This window comes from Vitis vinifera, chromosome 3 (genome assembly GCF_030704535.1).
Source record: "Vitis vinifera cultivar Pinot Noir 40024 chromosome 3, ASM3070453v1".
Taxonomy (NCBI): domain Eukaryota; kingdom Viridiplantae; phylum Streptophyta; class Magnoliopsida; order Vitales; family Vitaceae; genus Vitis; species Vitis vinifera.
The window spans coordinates 4,325,725-4,348,596 of NC_081807.1; the positions used below are offsets into that span (position 1 = coordinate 4,325,725).

At 38.8% G+C, this 22,872-nt stretch overlaps 1 protein-coding gene across 1 annotated transcript in view; it reads right to left on the reverse strand.

Moving 5' to 3' along the window:
* LOC100260579 (uncharacterized) overlaps positions 1-22,872 on the reverse strand; it is a 41,007-nt gene that overhangs the window by 17,440 nt on the left and 695 nt on the right. The window contains exons 2-7 of the mRNA XM_059735882.1: positions 17,667-22,650; positions 17,394-17,582; positions 9,014-9,128; positions 7,452-8,508; positions 3,671-4,118; positions 78-131 (exon numbers count right to left, since the gene is read on the reverse strand). Coding sequence (XP_059591865.1) covers positions 78-131; positions 3,671-4,118; positions 7,452-8,508; positions 9,014-9,128; positions 17,394-17,582; positions 17,667-22,650 — 6,847 coding nt within the window. The remainder of the gene's footprint in view (positions 1-77; positions 132-3,670; positions 4,119-7,451; positions 8,509-9,013; positions 9,129-17,393; positions 17,583-17,666; positions 22,651-22,872) is intronic.

Below are 22,872 nucleotides of genomic sequence, written 5' to 3' on the forward strand. Positions count from 1 at the left end.
TTAAAATGAGTTCCAATTCAAAAACAAACTCAAAACTCAGAAGTAGTGAAATAAAAATGAGACAATTTTTTCCCTACCTCAAGAGCAGATTCAACAGCTGGTAAGGTAGCCAATAAAAGATCATGATGTTCCTGAACAAAATGAAACAAATCAAGCATCATCTACATACCCATATGGCTTCCTGGTCATGTACATAAGGATGGCTTCCAGGTCATGTACATAAGGATGTCAAGATGCTCTTTGAAAGAAGGATTTAGAATGAATTTAAAAGAGTTGAAGAATCAGTGGATTTGAAATCAATAGAATTGAAATTCCATTGAATTAAAAATCAACTGTTTGGAAAAGCAGGAACTTACAACAAATTGGTGACGGCAGAGATTCTGCAATCAATTGAAACCCATTTACTTGATTATCTAAGTTATCCACAAGTAATTAGCTGGTTCTGGGTATGACATGATGGGTTTAATTAAAACAATGACCATAAAAATCGGGTGTCCATCAATACAACTGGTAATGCAGTCATTTACTTTTTGCAACATCATTAGAAACTTTGAATAGAAACTCTTCAATTGAAAAAGAACTAATAAAAAGAAAGTAAACATGATCAGTTCTTGGGGTTAGCTTGGATTAAAAATAAAAAGTATCAAGGGAAAAGTGGGTTTTGACTCACTAATCTGAAAAAATATGAAAAAAAGGACCCAAATTTTTTAAATCAATATTATCTTCATCCATTTAAAAATACATACACTTTTTAATAAGTTAGATAATTATTCCATTAAATGACCCTTTTGCTTGTCATGTCAACAAAACCAATTGACAAGTAGACTCCTCCACATAGATGCTTCCTTTCCTTTTAGATCTCTTTATTATTATTATTATTATTAGGTTTTTTTCCTTCAAAAAATAAGCATCCCAAGGAAAAGTTTGAACTTTCTTTTTTTCCTCCATAAACAAACATCCTATAGCCAAAAAAAATGCTCTTAGAATAAATTCCTAAAATGCTCTTAGAACAAATTCCTAAAAATTCAGATTTTTTTCCTACAAGATTTTTGTTTATGGAGGAAAAAAATCTTCAACTTTTCCTATGGGATGTTTGTTTATAAAGAAAAAAAATTCCAAATAATAATAATAATAAAGAACAAATCTACAAGGAAGGGAAGCATATTAATAATAATAATAATAATAAAGAACAGATCTATAAGGAAGGGAAGCAAGAGTCTACTTGTCAATCGGTATTGTTGACATGACAAGTAAGAGGGCCATTTTAGGGAATAATTATCTGATTCATTAAAAAGTGTATGTATTTTAAATTATTTTTTAATAGATGAAGATAATATTGATTTAAAAAATTTGGGATTCCTTTTTTCATTTTTTTTCAAATTACTGAGTCAAACCCACTTTTCCCAATTATCAAAATTTCCTATCTATAAGAGGAAGATTCATTTTCCATGAGCTCTTCAAACTTGAAACCAAGATGTTACTGTATAGGACCCAACAGATGGTGAGTGGCAACCATATTTTCCCTGACACCAACATGGTAATTTCTTTCATCTTAATCCACTATCACAGTACTCAATAAATATCAGACATTTGTCATTTCAGAACTGGTTCTCTCATGTTTCCAAAGCCAGAGCTGGAGCCAAAACTTAAGTTTACTATAGGGTCTAGTTCTGCGTAATGAGATGAACCAGAATCAAACCATTCGTTCCCCAAGTATAAAGATAATAACAACTGAGATGACCATGGTGATGACTGTAGAAGTATAAATGACATCAATTGTAGTGATGGGACAATGGTGATAGGGGTTATAATGATAATGGAGGTGATGGGATGCTGATAGCCCCAGGACAGTTGCACTGAAATGGTCATGTGCTATAGTGGTGTCTATATATTAATTCCTCACAATTAAGACATATGAAATGACATCTGGGGATATAAATTCACAGCTCAATTCATCTGTATGATTTTACAAAATCACTTTTCAAAACACTTCATTAATCTACATGAAGGAATGTGAACTAGGGTCTGTAGAGGGGAGATGAACCCTTTCCACCATAAATCATTTATTCAAATGCAGTCCAGCTGAAACTGTTCTGTGTTTTTGTTTTTCCTTTATATATTTTTTTTCCAATAGGCAAGAATAATTAGAGCTTTAACCTAAAGTAACTTGATATATATATGGTTGGTCCATTACCTAACAACTTAAGCTTTTGGGTCAAATCAATAATTTAACAAGCTATTAGAACCTTGGTTCACAGGAAGTCATGAGTTCGGACCTCACTAATGTTATTTTCCTTTTTTAGTGAGCTTATGTGCAAGTTCAAAGAATGTTGCCCGTGGATGGGGTATTAGGGCTATAGCCAAGTTGGCTTAATATATATTGCTAGTCTATTTCTTAATAGTTTGAGTTGTTGGATCAAATTGGTAGCTGAATCAAGAATAAAATAGCATATTAAAGGGTGACAAAAGAAGTGCAACTCAAAGTAGGGCAACCCTAAGACGGTTTTAATCAAATAGGTGGGCTAAGGCTTCAATCTTTTAGTGCTTAAGAACAGGAACAAGGAATACAAATTATGATAGCAAGGAAAATAAATAAATAACTTCTAGGATAAAAAAGATAAAGAAAGATTAAAACCATAGGAAAAAATAAATAAAGAAGAAGAGATAAAAACCTTAGAATCTCACTAAGGCCTTCTAGGAATCTCATCTAAAAAAAATCAATGGAGACTCACCATTGAAAATTGCAAGTGTTAGTAGGAGTAATATAGAATCAGTCCACATGGATAGAACCTGTCCTGATTATGAATCTGGTTTAGTCAATGTTTTGTGTATACTTGGTTGGGAATAGATCATGGAGTAATTCTAGAGATTGAATTACTGGTTTAGGCTTTAGAATTATAAAAACTTCTTGTACTAAGTTTTTAATAAAGAAAACTTCTAATTTTTAAGAAATTAAAAACTTGGATAGAGAGAGAGAGAGAGAGAGAGAGAGAGAGAGAGAGAGAGATTAATTAAGAAAATAGAAATTTAAAAAAAAAAATTAAGGAGATTCCTAAAAATTTTCAAATTCTATATAAAATCAAATCAACTACTAATTAATCAAGACACTAGAGACTCTAAAAAACTGTAAAATTATCTAAATACCCTTAATAGAATAATTTAGAATTTCTTTATTTTCTTTTATTCCTCTCTAAAGTAGATCTTGGAGATTCATCCTCATCATTAAAGTACCATGAACCCCTAAAAAACAACCAAGGAGCCAAAATAGAAACATGGAAAAAAAACAAAACAACAAAATAGGAAAACTATAGCCTATCAATAAATAAATAAAAGTTTAAAAAGACCAACCTTGCCACAATGCCAAATAAATGCAAGGATTTAAAACCTCAGGATATTGATATTGCATGAAAAATGTAAAGCTTCAGTAAAAACTATCACAGTGCATTGCACCAGATAAAAGGTAATTTAAGCATGTGGATGTTACACAAGGTACCACTAGGAATGGAACAATAAGGAATATAATGATATAAGAAAGATAACTGAAGGTTAAGGGTTAATAGTAACTAAAAAGGAGTATTTTGTGGTTGTTACACCAAAAGACAAGAACCAGATAAATCCCACTATTCCCCCCAAAAGAAGACATATATTAGGATTTAAGATGAATAAGTACCTGTAAAGGAACCCGGATTTCTTGCACTCGAGATGCAAATAAACTTAAACTAACCGCCAACTCCATTCCCTTTCTTTCCTCACCACCAATTGCTGCATCATCATGAAAATCTCCCCGTGTCCATTCTACAAGTGGATCCCAAACAAATACCTCTAATAACATTAAGAGTATATCTTTATTCTTCCTCAGAACACCAACAACTGCTTCACAGTTTGCTCTGAAGGTGCCTTCAATTCCAGTCAGCCCTAAAGCTGTTTCAATCATCTGGGTAAGACGGAAGGGAACAATCTCTGGAATCTTTAACCTTTGCCCCTTATCGAAGCACACATTGTAATCAATATGTACAATATCCCCAGTAAAGAAATCCATAAGAATGTTATCCAAATGTCTATCACCCAGGCCCAGAATGTGGCCAACCATACTCATGGCTGCTACACTTCCAGAATACCTACAAGTGGAGAGAACATATATCCAGTTTAAGGAACTAAACATTTTCCAAATTCTCAACTAATATGGTCATAAGATCATATCAGCAGTCATGATTATACCATGTTGTTAAAGAACAGATCCAACACCACTATCATCCCTATAACATAGAAGCAACAAAGATTTCATGGCACCTTATCCCAACTGTCAAATTGCAACAATGATCATGTCTAATAATTAGCCTACTAAACAGAGTAAAGAATTCTAGCACATGGTCTGTGGAATCTGCCTGTAACACAAGCCATTGTGTACTTTCAGATCATTTTTTGCCACGTATGCTTCCCAAGACGTTCATGTTCAATCAACTTTTCCTATTCTTTTATGTATTAATAAGCAGTTGAAATTCCCAAAGAAGAACAATAAAGAAACAAGGTAGCATAAAGGTTATGAGTCTAAAGATGTATCTAAAACCAGGTCAGCAACATCATGGACTTCTGCATTTACATATTTAAACTCCATTAGTCTTTAGTTTCAACTGTCCAATAGGTTATTTCAGAAACTACCAAAACATTTGTGATGGAAAACATTGACATTGCTAGAAAAATCCTTTAAAGACTTACAAAAGAAGGGAAAGGTTGGTTCTTTTTTTTTTTTTTTTTTTAAATCATGAAGGCAAAGGTCACTTCTAATGCCCAAGCCTTAATCTAGACTAGAGCAACAATGATGATGTAAGTTCTACTTGGGGCTTGTTCTAGACTTCTAGTCAGCTTAGGTTAAGTTGAGTTTTTTGTTAAGTTTCTATTTTAGGTACTCCTTACTTAAGTTTCAATTTCTTTTTGTCTTCCAAAAGTTTCTATTTCTTTTTGTCTTCTTGTTACATTAGGAAAATTTTTATTTCTTTTAATTTCTAAATATACTTATTTCTTGTATCCATTTCTATTCCTGTAAAGAAAGAAGGAATTAGGAAAGTTACCATGTCAAGGAAGAGAGTTATAAGAGTCTATGCATACAGTATATACCTATGTAGTCTTAAAGTGGAGGACTAGAAGTTTAATAAAATATTTCAGCATCTATTATGCTTCCCTTAAAGGTGTGATTGTCTTTTTCTTTTCTTTTCTTTTTTTCTCTTTTGATGAGTGGGTGTGATTGTCTTTTTATTAAGTGTGATTATTTAAAAAATGTTACCTGTGATTACCTAGGAACCCTGGTGTGGTCAGTGGTCACCAAGGATTTTTTCTTCCTTGCAACAATCTTTAACCTATTCATCCCAATTCTGACCCAAGAAGCTCGTATACTGTTAGAAATCTAACAATCCGGCACCATATTTGGCATCAGAACCTAAGGACAACACTACTGTGACAACTTAAAAGCAGTTGAAGTTTTAGACATGGGTTGCAACATCTTTGCTCAAACCTAAAAGGGATGGTTGTTAGCGTAAGAATGTATCAAATTGATGCTATATTAGACATTATAACAGATTCTACAATCCTCTTGAAGATCTATTTGAAGACAGGTTATCAACTACTTCAGATGGAACACTGAAGATGAATAGAGGACGAATTTCAAGATAAAGGATAGTCTAATGAGCAGTTGATTATACTATTCGATCTTCCTTATTGTACTTGGATTGGAGCCATTCAAATTCGGTAAGTGAATCCAACAAGCAACGGATGAGCGCCCTAGTGCAAAAAAATTAACTAGAAAAGGGCCTTTATATATTTCTATCCTTGTAAGAAAAGATGAGGAATTAGGAAACTTGTCCTGTTAAAGAAGAGAAACATAAGAATCTATATGTATATACCTATCTAGTCTTTTAAGTGGATAACCAGAATTTTAAAAAAAGGATTTCAGCATCTTTCATGCTTCTTCTGAGGGTGTGATAGCCTAGGAGCCTTGATGTGATTGCCAAGGATTCCTCTTTTTGTTGTCATCTTTGATCTCTCATCTCGTTATACAACAAAGGAAACTTCTAAAAGACTGAGATTTTTACACTCCTGCATTCATTGATCTTCACATATTTATTCACATAGACACCAACATAGCTAATGTAGTTTCATTAGAAGATTTTGTTATTATTTTAAGACAATTTATTTTCCAGACATAATAGTTACATCATTTTTAATAATTCTACCCAATCCCTTTCTTATAGTTTTCCAAACATCAATCCCATAATATTTACATACTTCATTTTTAATAATTCTTCAGTCATTTCAGTAACTGAAGAAGAGATCCTACCCCTAAACCAAATGAGGTTTCTTTTCCAAATTTCCACCACCCCAAAGGAAGTCCCTTTGAATCTTTTTTAATCTCATTGTTACCTTTCTAGGGATTACAAACAAGGACATGAAGTAGATTGTCAAGCTCGACAAAGTACCTCTAATCAAAGTAATTTTGCCCCTGTTTTGAGATGTATTGTCTTTTCTACATCAATAGTCTTCTACAAAACTTCTCCTCCACTTTGTCCCAAACTGCTTTAGATCTGCAAGGGGCTCCTACTAGGTAAAAAAAAAAGGAATTTTCCCCACCTTGCAACCCATTTCCATTGCCAAAACTTCTACATCTGTAGCCTCCCAATTCGGATCAATTCCCTCCCAATTGGGATCGGTTCGTTTTTTTCAAGATAAATTTTAAGCTTTAATAATGCTTCAAACCATATGAGTATCCAACTTAGATGAACCAATTAATTTTGGGAATCTTCACTAAAGACCAACATATCATCTACAAACAAAAGATGAGAGACTTCCACCCCCTCTCACCCGAAAACCTAACAAGTAACCCCCCTCGCTAACCCTCTCCCATAGGCAATTCAACACCTCCATGGCTAGAACAAACAAGGGGAAAGAGGATCCTCTTGTCTCAACCCCCTTAAAATCTGGAAAAAACTTGAAGGTGTTCCATTCACTAGCACTGAAAACATTGTTGTGGAAATACACCAATATATCCATCCAATCCATTTTTGGCCAAAACCATTGTTCTACCTGCTTAAAAGTGGTTCCATCTAAATTTTCATTACATTCTATGAACATTAAAATGAGGCTTATTTCTAACTGGGTATGCATATAATATTGCTTGTTAAAGGTAAATGACAAACCTTGTTAATCACACCCTCATCATCATTTAGCAACAAATTAACTTTAAAATGTACCTATACGTGTTTCCAACATGTCATCAAATTTTTTTACATTATATTCAAGCACATTTAGCATGAAATATTTCAAACTTCATAGCTTCAACAGCACAAAACCATAAAATATTGGCATTCTACAGCATGGGAGCAAGAAAAACTTCAGCACAGAATGCAATTTGCACGAGAACAAAGAAGTTGAAGAGCCTTTTCAAGTTCCTGATAAAGTACCTCTTCAATTTTAAGCTGAAAGCTTTGAATCCTTCACTAGCGCACCAAAGTTCTTGATGAAGAAGCTGCCTAGGAGCCTCCTTCATGAGATCCAGAAGAACCTTTCTCTTCACTTCGTGAGGCCAGTCTCTTCGTGAAATTACTCTTCTTATACCTTTCTCTTTCAGTGCTGGTATAATTTTACCATAGAACATGTCACTTGGCCGGGGAACAGGTGGGGGAACTGAATTTTTTGTATTACCAGCACCTAAAGAAGAGAGATGTGCCAGCTGGGCACGATTCTGCCAAGACTTAAAGATACTATAAATACTTATCACATTGTCCACCCACTGGATAAGTCCAGCCCGACCACTAATTGGTGTCACGGAATAGTAGCGAATGACAAGAGAATGACTACGAGTTTCAGGAGATGAACGCAGAAAACCATTAAACGCTTGCAGCAGCTGCATGATTCTGGCATCAAGACGCAGATCTTCTCGCCCTTTCAAGAGATATGTGTACTTGTGACCATCTGAGCCCAGTATAACAATTTTTTTAGGCTTTGTTTTGGTGGATAAGATAGCCACCTGCTCAGAGAAAGAAGCAATTGTGACAATTCCCTGGAGAGTAGCAGTGAGGCCTCGATCAGATTCAGATGCTATGATTTGCCTCTCAAGACCAGGCATTGGAACATCAGAAGATGATAACAGAGCCAATTGTGGTGCAACTTCTCCCAAGGAAATTGATGACTTCCTTTGGTAAGATGACAAGGATGCAGCAATATTATCAAATGGTCGCCACACATCTCCAAGTGCAGCACTAGATGCTGGAGGAGTTTTAAAGGTTAAGATGGCTGATTTGAGTTGTTCTCTGTACTCCTCATGGAACCATATCTCATGAGGGGTTTCAGGTTTCCGAGAAGTTGAAGCTAGACGACGTTCCAAGGCCACAACAACTGGAGCCATCATGGCAGAGTATTTTGCAGCATTTATTTTGTTCTTCTCACCCTGGCTAAGAGTGACATTTTCTGCAATTCGTGCAGCTTCCTCTTTCAGCAAATTTATGCGCCTCATCACATCTGAAAGAAAATCAGTCAAAGCTCATATATACAGTGTTTAGAGAAAAATAAATTGGCAAAGGAGCAAAAAAAAATGTGTCAACCCAAAATCTTGTATGCTAGTACCAGTTAAAGATTCATCATGAATTCATTGTCTAGTAAAGATATGTCATTGTTATTTAAGGATACACTTTGTAACAAGTAAACTCTTGATTTAGCAATCATCTGGTGTCAAACACACCAACATTTCTATTGTGAAAAATTTGGATTCAAGTACAGATGCAGCATATTTTTTTCCCTCTTCTCTTCTGTTCTTCTCCCCACCCCCTCTTTTTAGAGATTTGCAGATTTGAGGTTGTTACATTTAGATACTAGCATCTATGTTTATTTCTTTGTTACTAGGACCATATAAGAGAAAGTGAAACTTGTATAATTTTTTAAAATATACCAGAATATCATGAGAAACATCTTTGAACAAAAAGGTGCCCAGAACAATAAAAGCCTCGTTTAAGGGAGCAAAGGCTACCTGAGTGAAGATCTTGAAGTGTGCTGAGCCATAGCTCCTCCCAAAGAACAGTTACATTTTCTAGTTCATTGATCATGAGCTGAACATCCTGAATTAGTCTTGGGTAAAGCTTACTCTGCACAAAACAAAATTTTCCCATTACCTTCATATGCTCTGAAGAAATTTTTTGGTTGTACCTCACAAAAGGTTACAATAAAAAACATGGCCAAGTAGATCAAAATTTAAATCATGCATTAAGAAGCAATAAAGAACATAAAATAAAAGTGGGCACAAGAAAGAGAGAATGGTTCTACTTGATTCAACATCATGGTCTACATCAGGGGAGATTTCCGGAGACTATTCCAACAGATGAAAGAAATGAATTCAGCAAGGGGTCTACTGCTGCTTTCCCAAAGCTCTTTAACATCCTTTTTCTCAATCTTTCTCTCTTCACTAACTCTCACCTCTCCTTTTCATGTTATGGCTGCATCCAGCCCAACCCCACTCTCTAATAGGAATAAATCACAGTCCTCTGGTAAGGGAACTAACCCCAGGGCTGAGAACTCAAGGCAAACCCATAGGAAAGCTACAGCAATCTGTACCTTATTTAATAAGAAATGTTAGGTTCTAAGCTACCAAATTTCCTAAAACCTTAAGCTCTTAGGATTTGGGCTGCCAATATACACCAGGTCAACACCCATTCTCAGGTGTGGCCCCACATCTGCATGTGGAAAGACAAATCAGCAGCAATGTATAAATAAATGGGCCAGTAGCAGTAGGAGAGACTTGAACTCAAGACCCCAAGCTTTAATATCATGTTAAGCTACCAACTTCCCTTAAAGATCAAGATATTAGGATTTTTTTTAATTTTTTTTTCCTGATAGACAAAACAACATCTATTAAAAGCATGAAAAGAGGGGGCACACCCTATGTACACAGGCAGCATACACCAAGCACCCTATGAAAAAGTGCCAAAACCAATACAACAAGAGACCTAACAAGTCAACCTAACCACAGAACAGAGAATCTAAGAACTCCACCAAAGAAAAACCCTCCATTTGCAAAGAAGCTTGGGAGCACTCCTAAGGGGATTTAATGAAAACCTCCTTCAACCTAACCTCTAAAAGCTCTTCTTCATTGAAAATTCTTTTGTTAATGAAAGCCTTCTTAAGATATTAGGATTTGGGCCCATAATGTCTACTAGCCTAACAATAAGTACCCTAAAATGCCAAAATAAGGGGCCTGAACCCTGTGCAGAAAAGTATACAAAGCAAATACCTTAAAAGAAAGAAAAAAACTAAGGAAACAAAATAAAGGCCAAGCTCTAGCATGGACCACCAATTCTAGGCCAAGTGAAAGACATTTTGACTGTCACAACAAAACAATATATATTCCTGCTCCAACATCGATTTCAGGAAAAGCATGGTCAACTGTCCAAGGATGCCTCTATATCATATGAACTTAGAATTATCCTCAAATTAAACCTGTCAAGAAGGTTACAGCACAACCTAGAAGAATATTTCAGTCACCAAGCTAGGGTGCCCAAGCAACAGTCCATAATAACACTCTATCCAATTTGTTTTCCGTTAATTTTTATTTTTTATTTATGAGAAACAACAGTATAGTAAAAATAATTACAATAGAAGGATGTGAAATCCTCCAAAAGATCACAAAAAGAAAGTCAGAACCTCCAAACTAAGTAAATATATACAACTATGAGGTTCCAAAAACCATGTCCAATAAAAGATATTTCAACAAGTTATTTAGAGCAACATGGATTTGGATCCAGGCCTGACACCTAATGTAACCAACACTGGCTTTCTTAATCATTATTCATGCATTAGCATTGTAAGTCAAGCATATCATATGAGAAGCCACCCATACACCAAGCTTACGACCCATTACTAACATGCGGCAATCTAATAGTTACCTTCAATACATCTGGTCATTCTCATCTTCCTTGGTGTAATACAAGAATCACAAAACATCAAGGAGAATGCATGTAATGAATTATTGTCCCGGAAAGAGACACACTTACAATGCCCTTAAAAAATGGTTTTTGTCTTACAATAAAATAAAATAAAACTTTAAAATAGCACAAAGAAGAGAGCTATGGGAGAGAGTGAGAGAGCGTGCGATGGAGAAGAAGGAGAGATTAGCGCGGCGATTCGAAAAAGAAGGAAAGAGAGCAGTTTTATGGTGGACTCCAAGATGTTCGAGATCGTCTTCGATGAAAGAAAAGGAAAACCTCAGTTTCTTATCTTGGAGAAGAAGAGAGGGGTTTCGTCATGGGTCCGATTAGGATTGGAAAGTCTAAGGTTTTTCATGGAGGGCCTAATCCACTGCATCAAGGGCGAGAAAGAAGGGAGATGGGGAAAGGAATGGAAGGATAAGGGGAAATCGTATTCCCTAACACGAGGGTTTAACAGAGTGGGATGGTTTCTAAGGCTGGGGGTTGTTGATTTGGAAAGGAAGAGATTCTGTATCTTTATACCGAGAGGCAGAGAAGACAAAAGGGGTTGGGTGACTATGGCGGAGAAAATCCATCAAATGGAAGGATCTATTGACAGAAAAGCAAACATGCAGGAAGTAAGGGCCGTGGGAAAATCTGCCTTGGAGAGTTCGTATGTGACGGTAGTTAAGAGACCAAGCTGGAGAGATTCAAACTCAATCAAAGTGAAGGTTAGAAGCGAGGAAACTCTAGGAAATTTGCAGAAATTGGAGCACTGCATTGTTGCGAGTTGGAAATCCAGAACGGAGAGAGAAGAGGACCTAGAGAGATTGGGAAGTTTATGGGCAAATTCTTAGCGCCTAAAAGGAAAATTAGGGCTGGCTAAATTGGAGAAGGATAGGGTCTTGCTAGAATTTGAAGAGCTGAAAGAAGCAAGACGCGTCATATCCTCAGGGAGTAGAGAGTTGGGAGGGCTCCAGTTAGGGCTGGAACAATGGAATCCTAGGACGGGCTGCTGGACAGAAGAGGAGGTAGAAAGCGAAGTCTGGGTCAAAATCATTGGGCTTCCAATCTCGCTGTGGAGTCCGATGATTTTGAAAAGAGTAGGGGAAGAATGCGGGGGCTTTGTAGCAGTTGATGATCGGACAAAGACGATGGGGGAGATTCAATGGTCTAGGCTTTTGGTTAAAACGAGAGGAGACTTTAGGCCGAGTGTGCTGGAAATTGAAGTAGAGGAGGATGTCTATGTCTTGTCGTTATGGTGGGAGGTCAGACCGGTGGTGAGGATGAAACACAATGAAGCGTCTGGTCGAAAGAGTGATGAGGTTAGGGGTGATGTGATTTCACGCACGGAGCAGCGCGTGGAGAAGGAGCTGGTAAGCGCAAGGCTCGAGACATTGAACCTACCAGCTGATGTGAGGGGTGCCCGGGAGAATGGGTCGGGCCGGGAGTTGGGAAACCGGGTTCAAGGCCCGGTGACCCGGGATTGGGCCCTCATAGATGGGCTAGCGTCTTGGTCGTCCTCATTAGGCCTAATCGTGGGCCTTAAAGAGGCGAGGAGGGCTAATGGGCCTGTTGTGGCTAATGGATACTTGGGCTCAAAATCAAAAGAAGCGGCAACGGATGATGATGGATCAAAAATAGGCCCATCGTCAAGGAGATGGGCTACAGAAATGGGCTGCCAAAGGCTGAGTGGTTTTGAAGGTATGGAAAGGGCTGGCCCAATCCCCCAAGCCCCAAGTAAGGGCTCTCAGGAGAAAGTCTGCCTTCTGGACTGCCTCATTTCTAGAAATGGGTCCAGTTCAAAGATGGAGCCTTTTGTGGCCTGGGATTCAGAGGATCTCAGGAAGCAGCAAATGAACGCTTGCTTCTCAATGACAGACCGGGCGCTTGAAGAGGAAGCTTTGAGGTATGATTCGACTTTCTATTCAAGGGGAAAACGGATATTGGGGACGTCTCATCTTATTTCTCTTTATTCTGATTGGGCTTCAGAGGGGGAGTCTTTCGATCGTTCAGGAGATATAGAGGAGGAATCATGGGGTGATAAAACAACATGGTTAGCAGTGTATGAGGGGCCTGCTGAGAATGATAATGTTTGTTGGGACTTGGGAGAAGCCAATAGAATCAGTGATAAAGTCAGGGGTACGAAGAGGGATTCTAGCACGCCTGAGAACCAAGCTATGGGAAAGGAGAAAGAGGAAAAATGGGAGGAAAGTAGTTTGGCAAAATTCAGCCAATTTTTGGGATTTTCAGCAGAGGGTTTGGAAAAGGAAATCTTGAGCTTTCTGATTAAAATCAGAAAGAGACGGGAGAAGATTCATAACAAAGACCTTCTGGAGAAGTCAAAGTTCGAAAGGGAATTAAAGAGGTTGGAATGTTCTGTAAACTATGAGGGGGAGAATAAGCAGAAAGGCCCATCACAGGGCAAAGGGAATCAGATTGTAGTTGTCCAATGAAGCTAAAAGTTCTGATTTGGAATGTGAGAGGAGCAAACGATAGCTCCAAAAGGAAAATTATTAAGTCTTTTAGAAGGAATCAGATGGTGGATTTACTATGTATACAGGAGATAAAAATTCAATCTATGTCGGAAGGCATTGTGAGAAGTTTAGGCTCTGGGAGATTTTTAGATTGGAGAGCTCTGAATGCGGAGGGGGCTGCGGGCGGTATTTTGATTTGCTGGGACAAGAGGTCTCTGGATATCCTGGATTGGGAGGAGGGCCAATTCACTCTGTCTTGCAGATTCAAGATTGTAGAAAATGGGGTTGTTTGGGTGTTCACGAGAGTTTATGGTCTGTTTACCAAAGTGGAAAGGGATGGCATGTGGGAAGAATTTGGGGCGATTAGAGGCCTTTGGGAAGACCCCTAGTGCCTAGGAGGGGATTTTAACATCACCTTCTTCCAAAGGGAAAGGAGCAGTCAGAGGAAAATAAATTCAGCAATGAGGAAATTTGCTGAGATTGTTGATGATCTAGGGCTAGTGGATCTTCCACTACATGGAGGAGAGTTCACCTGGAATGGGGGTCTCAATAACCAGGCATGGGCTAGATTGGATAGATTTCTTGTGTCCCCTAGTTGGTTAGACCAGTTTAGTGGGGTTACTCAAAGCAGAATGTCTCGGCCAATTTCTGATCATTTCCCAATTGTTCTAGCAGGGGGTGGAATAAGAAGAGGCCCTACTCCATTTAGATTCGAAAACATGTGGCTTAAGGTTGAGGGATTCAAAGACCTTGTTCGAAACTGGTGGTGGGGGATCGAAGTCAGGGGTAGTGCTAGTTTTAGATTGGCTGCTAAGATGAAGGAAATCAAAAAGAAGTTGAAAGTATGGAATAGAGAGGTTTTTGGGAGGCTGGAATGCAATAAATCAGCAAGTAGATTTCTAAGACCGGGTGGAAAGTGAGAGAAGCCTGATTGTGGAGGAGACAGATTTAAAAAAAGAAACAAAAGAAAGTTATAAAAAGTGGGTGCTTTTAGAGGAAGTCCATTGGAGACAACTCTCAAGGGAGATTTGGCTAAGGGAGGGGGACAAAAACACGGGTTTCTTCCATCGAATGGCAAGTGCCCATCGTAGAAACAACGCATTGGACAGAGTAAAGATTAATGGGAAGTGGCTTTCAGAGGAGCAGGAGGTGAGGGAAGGAATTGTTAACACTTTTCAGCAGCTGCTTTCTGAAGATATGGGGAGGAAGGCGGATATTGGAAGACTTCAATTTGATCACATCAACCAGCAAGAAGCGGAGAATCTAGAGGTCCCCTTCACAGAGGCTGAGATTCATACGACTTTGATGGAAATGAATAGGGACAAAGCCCCTAGTCCGGATGGCTTTACTGTAGCATTTTGGCAAAACGCTTGGGATTTTACTAAAGAGGAGATTATGGATATGTTTAAAGAGTTCCATGAGCATAGCTCTTTCCTTAAGAGCCTCAATAATACTTTTCTGGTCTTGATTCCTAAGAAAAGTGGGGCTGAGGATATTGGAGATTTTAGACTTATCATCCTTTTGGGGGGGCTCTATAAACTTTTGGCTAAATTTCTAGCTAACAGGCTCAAGAAAGTGATTGGAAAGGTGGTCTCCACTGCCCAGAATGCCTTTATAACGGGAAGACAAATTCTTGATGTGTCATTAATTGCTAATGAGGTGATAGATTCGTGGCAGAAAAGAAAAGGGAAGGGACTTATCTGCAAATTAGACATAAAAAAAGCTTATGATAGCATCAATTGGAAGTTTTTGTTGAAGGTCCTGCAAAAAATGGGCTTTGGGTCTAAGTGGTTAGGGTGGATGTGGAGTTGCTTGTCCTCAACCAAATTCTCAGTTCTGGTTAATGGGGTGCCAATTGGTTTTTTCCCTAGTACTAAGGGGCTTAGACAAGGAGATCCCCTATCTCCCTATCTCTTTGTTATGGGAATGGAAGTTCTGGATGTCCTCATTAGGAGAGCTGTGCAGGGGGGATACTTATCAGGGTGTACCATTCGGGGTGGTAGTAGACCCACTTTGAACATATCCCATTTATTTTTTGTTGATGACACAATAGTGTTCTGTGAGGCAAGCAAGGAGCACTTAACTCATTCAAGTTGAATTCTACTCTGGTTTGAAGTGGCTTCAAGCCTAAGGATTAATTTAGCCAAAAGTGAAATCATCCCAGTTGGAGATGTGGAGGAGATTGAAGAGTTGGCAGTCGAGTTAGGTTGCAGAGTGGGATCCTTGCCCTCTCAATATTTGGGACTCCCACTAGGGGCTCCTAATAGGACTCCTTCTATGTGGGATGGGGTGGAAGAGAGAGTAAGGAGGAGACTTGCGCTTTGGAAAAGGCAGTACATTTCCAAAGGAGGGAAGATCACTCTCATAAAAAGCACTTTGGCAAGCATGCCAATCTACCAAATGTCTATTTTCCGAATGCCTAAGATTGTTGCTAAAAGGATAGAGAAAGTTCAAAGGGATTTTCTATGGGGGGGAGGAAACTTGGAGGGGAAAATTCATCTAGTTAAATGGGATGTGGTTTGTACAAACAAGAACAAAGGTGAACTAAGCCTAAGGAAAATAGTCATGTTGAATAGAGTCTTGCTTGGTAAGTGGATTTGGAGGTATACTTGCGAAAAAGATAATATTTGGAAACAAGTGATCACAACGAAGTATGGGCAAGAGGATCGTGGTTGGAGGTCAAAGAAGGCTAATGGGGTGGTTGGAGTAAGGGTTTGGAAGGAGATCTTGAAAGAATCTGATTGGTGCTGGGATAACATGCTGTTTCTAGCTGGGAAGGGCACCAAAATCATATTTTGGAAAGATATTTGGTGCACTGATACTCCGCTGTCCCATTGCTTCACTCACCTCTTTGTCATGGCTGTGCATAGGGATGCAACGATTGAGGAGATGTGGGATCAAAATTCTGGTCAAAGAGGCTGGAACCTAAACTTTTGGAGAGACTTTAATGATTGGGAGTTGGATGACAGGCTCCAAATAAGAGGGGTGCAACTTCCTAATTGTTGCTTTTTATGTGGTTGTGAAGAAGAAAATGTAAATCATATTCTTATACACTATATAGTGGTTAGAACTTTATGGGACATTATTCTTGGGTTAGTAGATGTTAAATGGGTCTTTCCAAAAACTGTAAAGGAGGTCTTAACTACCTGGAGGGGCCCCTTTGTGGGGAAAAAAAGGAAAAAGGTTTGAAAATTCATACCATTGTGTCCATGAGAGGAATAGACTAGCTTTTGGGGGGGGTCGAATATCCAGAAATTAAAGAATTTTTTTGTTTGTAATTTATGGAGCTGGGCCAAATTGTATTTTGGCGAGGAGTCTCTCTCCCTTATAGACTTTTTGGAGTGGATAGCATCCACTTAAGGGGAGGTGATTATTTTCTGGTCTTGTTGATCTTTTTTGAGGCCTTAGCCGCCTTGTATACTCCCTGTAAGCTTTGTGGCTCTTAGCCTCTTTTTTAATGCATATCTTGTTTACTTATCAAAAAAAAAAAAAAATAGCACAAAGAACAAGAACACCATATGATGCAGTGAAGCATGGAACCATCACTGAGCCATGATCTCAGCCCTACCTCACATCAACTATGAATTCCAATGAGCTCCATTGCAACTTTAGAAACAAAAATATGATAATGGAAATAGACCAATCAAAATAGTCATGATAGAAATCGAAGTATCAATAAATTAATTTTTGAACAAGCCTTTCCAATCTCCTATCCTAATGACAAGCAGTGGGATTCTCAATCAGAACTTCCAGGACATACAGAAGGCAGACTACCAGTGTCAAACAGATTAGCCAAAGAGGGTTGGATTTGAAAAGGTTGGAGTAGAAAGTGTATTTGAAATATAAACAAAGCTAAAGTCTGAAACAATGTTATATCTGACTTGACAGGAATGAAAACTTTTTTATTAGAAATGTTAGAAAAGTTTAAAAACACAAAAAAGTCAAACAAATAAATAAAAGACATTTCCATTACCAAACAACCCACTACATGCTGAAGCTCCTCCGAAGGCTCTTCTTCATAAGCATTCACATCAACTAGAGTTGGGTACACTATGGACCAAGGAGATAGCTTTGCCAGCATCATCAGTAAGCCCTCCAATTGCTTCCTAACAACTTGTTCAGGATGAGAACTTAATCGAGCAAACAATTGTGGCGTTATTTCCTACAGAAGAAGACATTAGAATTAATTTCATCGTTTTTTTATGGGGTGGGTAGGGGGTCGGGGGTTTAAAAGAGAGTATCTCACCTGCCATGGCAACAAAGGAACTGTTGAAAGAGCCGGTTCTAGTGTATCTTTTAACTCCAATCCATAGTTCAGAAGGATGTGTAGGACATACAAGGTTGCCCTCAAGGTGTAGCTTCCTGTCTTCTGTTTCAAAGATTCACAATCAGAGCCAGCTAACTGGCCATCACAAAGTTTCACAGATGAGTATGAAAGGTATTGTATAAATCCATGAGCTGCATGCCCAAAAAGAGAGACTCTTCTCTTCCTCAAGGACCACCAAACATGAACTAGATCATCAACTGTAGATGACAAATCACTTTCTTCCAGGCCAGCATTTGCGCGTAGCAAGGATATCTGCAATTGAGAAGCTAGTTTGGCAGAAAGGCATTCACCACCAGAATTTTCCACTCCTGGCGCTCCTGCTGCAGCTTCTAATATATTTACTACTTGCTGCACCAGAGCCTTCATAGGGTTCTCATTCCTCAAATGTTCTGCAGATTCAAGCCAAAATTTCCACTCTTCCCCATCATCAATTGGATTTTCTGCATCATTCTTTTCCTGAAGGAGCTTGGAAATCACAGATTCCACTCTTGAGATCTCTTCTTCAGTTAATCGAAATCTTTCAGGTGGAATTTCTGGAAAAAGAACATGAGAAAAAGAGAGGGACTGAAGGACAGTTCCATTTGAGTTGTAGAGGGAATTTCTGGCTTGATTATAACACCAAGAGGCATAAGAAATCCATGATTTTCCCATAGTGGGGCAGAGACGAGAAGACAATTTTGTAAATGTCCCAACCATTTCCTCAATAACAAGGCTCAACCTTGGCTTAGATTTTAGGTTCTCATCATTGCAGGAGCACATACTTCCACCAAGAGAAGAAGCATCACTTACGTTGAAATCTGCTTGCATCCTGAAAACAATGTTTTCTAAACTAAAATCTGAAAAATCCTGTCTCAACCAATCTGAGAGTTTCAAGCATGCCTTGGCTTTCAGAATGCAATCATCAACATCAGAAACTGTACTTTTTAAATTAACCATGCAAGGGCGTATAAATGACCAAAGATTTGTAAAAGCATCTTCAAAGTTGCTTTCAGCATGCTTCAGCAGGATGCCCTCATATTGCATATTCAAGATTAAGAAATCACGGTACCTCCCTTCAGAACAGCTAAATACATGATCTCTAAGATACTTATGTAGACGGTTTGCCAACAATAAGTTTCCTTGTTTACGGGCTAAACTGAATAAATTCATACAGAGCTGTAGAGTAACTGGAGAAGTTGGGAGAATGGTTCGATATACCCGGAGAATCTTTAACCATGGGTTACAATCCTGATGAATTCTATTAATTGGAGACTGCACTGATTGGACATATGAACTTAAAATTGACTGAAGCTGTTTTGGGTTGTCTTGGCTGTCTTTATGCTTATAACCTTCTTCAAATGCAAAGATGCAATGCAACTGAGCGGCATGTGCAGCTGCCTCTGCTACCCCATCAAGTGGCAGAACAGACAATGTTTCCTCAAGCATTGACCTGGCCTTCTGTATTTCTTGTGAGACATTATCCACCTTACCCTCATTTTGAAGCAGCATTGCCTGCAAAAGCATCTGCTCACTCCTTTGCAAGGCCAATTTGGGATCAAGTGTGAGTTCACTGCTACTTTTAGGTGTCAAATCAAGGAATGCCCATGCTGCCTGAAAATCACCCTCATCAAAGCAGGCCAAGGCATGAATTGCATTTATTTCATTGCCAGCTGTAGTAAGGGCTCCGGAATAACTCTTTCCAGCATGCTTAGCACGAAGATTTTGCAGCTCTAACAGCCAGGATTCAAGAGACTTCCAATCAGACACAGCCGTAAAACTCTCAATAAAGCGTGCAATAGCAAACTGCACACCATCAGACCCCATAGAATTGAGTGACTCCTCAGTCTGCAGTGAGTGAGTAAAATGAGCGGCAGCTTTTTCATACTGGCCTTCTGCTTGATATACAAGCCCTGTGATCCATGAAAAAGGTCCCAAGATCTCACTATGATTCAAACTCTGGTTTTCCTCAACAAACAATGAAGAAAATGTCATTGAAGCCCATTTTTGTAGGCCAAACAAAGCCTCTGATTCATGACTCTTACACAGAGCCAAAGCCATGTGGCGTAGAACTCTTAAGATGTCTCCAGAAAATCTACCCCTGATATTATGGAGGAATTCAGCTACCTGTGCCCGAGACTTATCCTTTGTAGTTGAAAGCACAAGATTCCTCAGCTCCTGCAAACGCAAAGTACAGTAATGAATTGTAGCATCATGACATTGAAGTGCTAATCCAGCATTCATCATTGGCTCACATATGCGAGAAAACCATTCTTCGCAGACTTTCTTATTTGCCCGAAAGAACAAGGAACTCTGCCGAGGAGCACATGGTAAAAATGCAGATCCTTCATAAGCATTATATACATTTTTTTTCAGTGCCTCAACAAAATCGAATAATAATCTCATTGGTAAGAAGTGAGCACCAGATGAACCAATTATATTTAAGTTTCCATCATTTTGCTCAGTATCAAGCCGTAGTACATGTGAGATGTCCAAAAGCATGCGCTCCAATGCTGCAAAAGTTTGGGTGGGGCCACCAAGGTTGGTCCTAAGGCGTGTAGCAATGCAATATCTAGCCGCTTCATGTATAGCCCACCATGCACCTGCTAAATTATTTACTGAGCAAATTCTTTCAAGAGTATCTTCATCCACTTTTATGTCCAACCACAGACCATTAACACCAAAATTTCCTGTTTCTTCCAGTTGACCAACAAAGTCCTTTGAAATCCGACGGCTATGAATGAGCCGTTGAACCCAAGAAGAAAGGGGCACTTTCCATCTTTGTGAAATGAAACTCAAAATGGAAACAAGTTGCTGTGAGTGAAGTTGCTGATGTAGCTGCTTCAGGGCAAAAATTTGCTTCCAGTGCAAGTTAGATATACTGCCTAGCCCAATGGACCTAGGGCTACATGCAGTAACTGTTCCGCAGTCAAGTAGACCACAAATATACATTGTAACAGGCAAGACCTGGGTAAGCAGCCTAACAAAGGCATTTTTTATATCAACATCTGGATCGCCAAGTTTTTCAAGGACCACTTCAGTCATGGGATAGAAGTGCATGGGATGAATAAGTCTTGCTTGCAAGAGCAGGCCCAAAACTAATGCAACATGAGATCTCACTTTTGGTTCCCTGTCCAATGCAGCTTCCAAAACTGAGAAAACCAACTTCCCAAAAACACCAATGTACTCGAATGCCTCAGAAAGATGAGTTTTCATATTTGAATTCTCGTAAGTAGCAATAACACCCTCACAAAATCTTTGGATCCATTCAAGGGCTACTACTTTAACAGAAAGAGGAGTAGAAACATGAAGAGCTTGCACAAGAAGCATACTGTATTTCCTCAGATGCTCAATAACTAAAATTGAATGACCATCCCTGAAATCATTTCTGTCCAGAACTTCTCCTGTGGCAATATCAACAGAATCATTCTTGCTAATCTGTTTCCGTAGAGAGCACTTGCTTGAGAATTCGACTGCGGTTAACTGATCCAATGTCCTGATAACATTTACTTCCAAGTCGGCACAGCCCAGAATGGGTACATTGAAAGGATTCAGTTTCTCAATAATAAAAGATATCAGCTTTTCCGACCTCTTAAGATACAAAGCAGCAATCTCTGGTTGGCCAATCAAACTGCTAACCCCACCCAAAGAAACACAACTTAGTAAAACTTTCAAATCAAATTTAATCAACGCAAACAACTCAAGTTTTGAATACAAATTAGGAGATTTAATGCCATGAACCTCATTTCCATGCCCCATCATTTTTCCAAGCATGCCCTTCAACAATTCCAGCTCTTCAGTCAAAGAGGTGACTGCTTTTTCAACAACTTCATTATTCCCATGTTGAAGCAAGAAAATGTAAGTGGCAGCAGAACTTCCTGTCACTAAGTGATTTGGATGCAAACGCATCTGGGATATAGGCAAATCAAATTGCAATATTTTCTGCACGGATGATGGGAGCAGACCAAGCTTTTGTAGAGACAATAATTGAAGATTAGTTTTTAAAACCCCATGAACCTGAAAGGAGGTGATCTTCCCAGATCCTACAAGGTGAGTAATGTTGTCCAATTCCAAGCTTTGAAACAAGGTATCAACTGCCATTGGATAAAAGGTGGAAAACCTTTCACATAGAATTTCTGCCAAGAGAGTCAAGCATTTCCATGAATCACCAATCCATTTTGACCATCCAAATTTCCTTCCCACCATTGATAAACACCACAGCAACTGAGGAAGCATGGTGGTAAGGGGTTCACTTATTTGTTCCAGTAGGTTCATTTCTAGCATTCCAGAAGCAGTGGACTGCAAAACAGTAGAAAAACAAGAAAGCAGCGCAAGCAGCCTACGAAACTGTTTTGGGGTTCCAGGACTCCCATCCTGAAGCAAGACATCCATGTCACCCAAGAATTTGGACAGCAATCCCAGTGAGAACTGCAGATTGCCCACCCAGTGTTTCTGAAACTGCAAAAAACTGTCCATAATGACACATCTATCTGTGTCAGCAAGGTCTGGAACCAAAGCCCACCCAAGAAGCAAATCTACGATGTCAACAAAATGGGGTTGAAAGCATCTAACAAACTTCAATGAGATCAAAGTTAACACACCCAGAAGCTGGTGCAATAAATTCAAGGAGGTTCTCTCATCCTCAAGAAGTTCTTGGCACGCTTTGAGTATTGGCAAGGCATATCTTTCAATCCCCCCCACATCCCCAATGTTAAGAAACTCACGGAGGCCTTCCAGTGCCAGCTCTGTCGTGCCATCTCCAGCATTCCCATTGCTAAGCAATGGCAATGCCCAACTAATGAACCGATCAACTAAACTACTAAGTAGAACATGATTTTGCCTTCCATTTGATGCTAAAGAGATTGAGCACATAACAGAACACAAAGCCCCATATGCTGTGGCTGCTGCCTGCCGCACCGAGTAGGATCTGAGCCGCAGTTACTTGAAAAGTTACATTTAATCTTCACATAAATCACTCAAACAGAGATAGTACTATGAAGATTCTTTCTGAATCAAAAGCCCCAACAAATGACAAAAAAAAATGAAATAAAAATAAAAATAACCCAATACTCTCCTAATTCTACCATTATAACGAACAACCGCTCAAAACAACAAATTATTAAATCTTAATTCCATTTACCAACTGGAA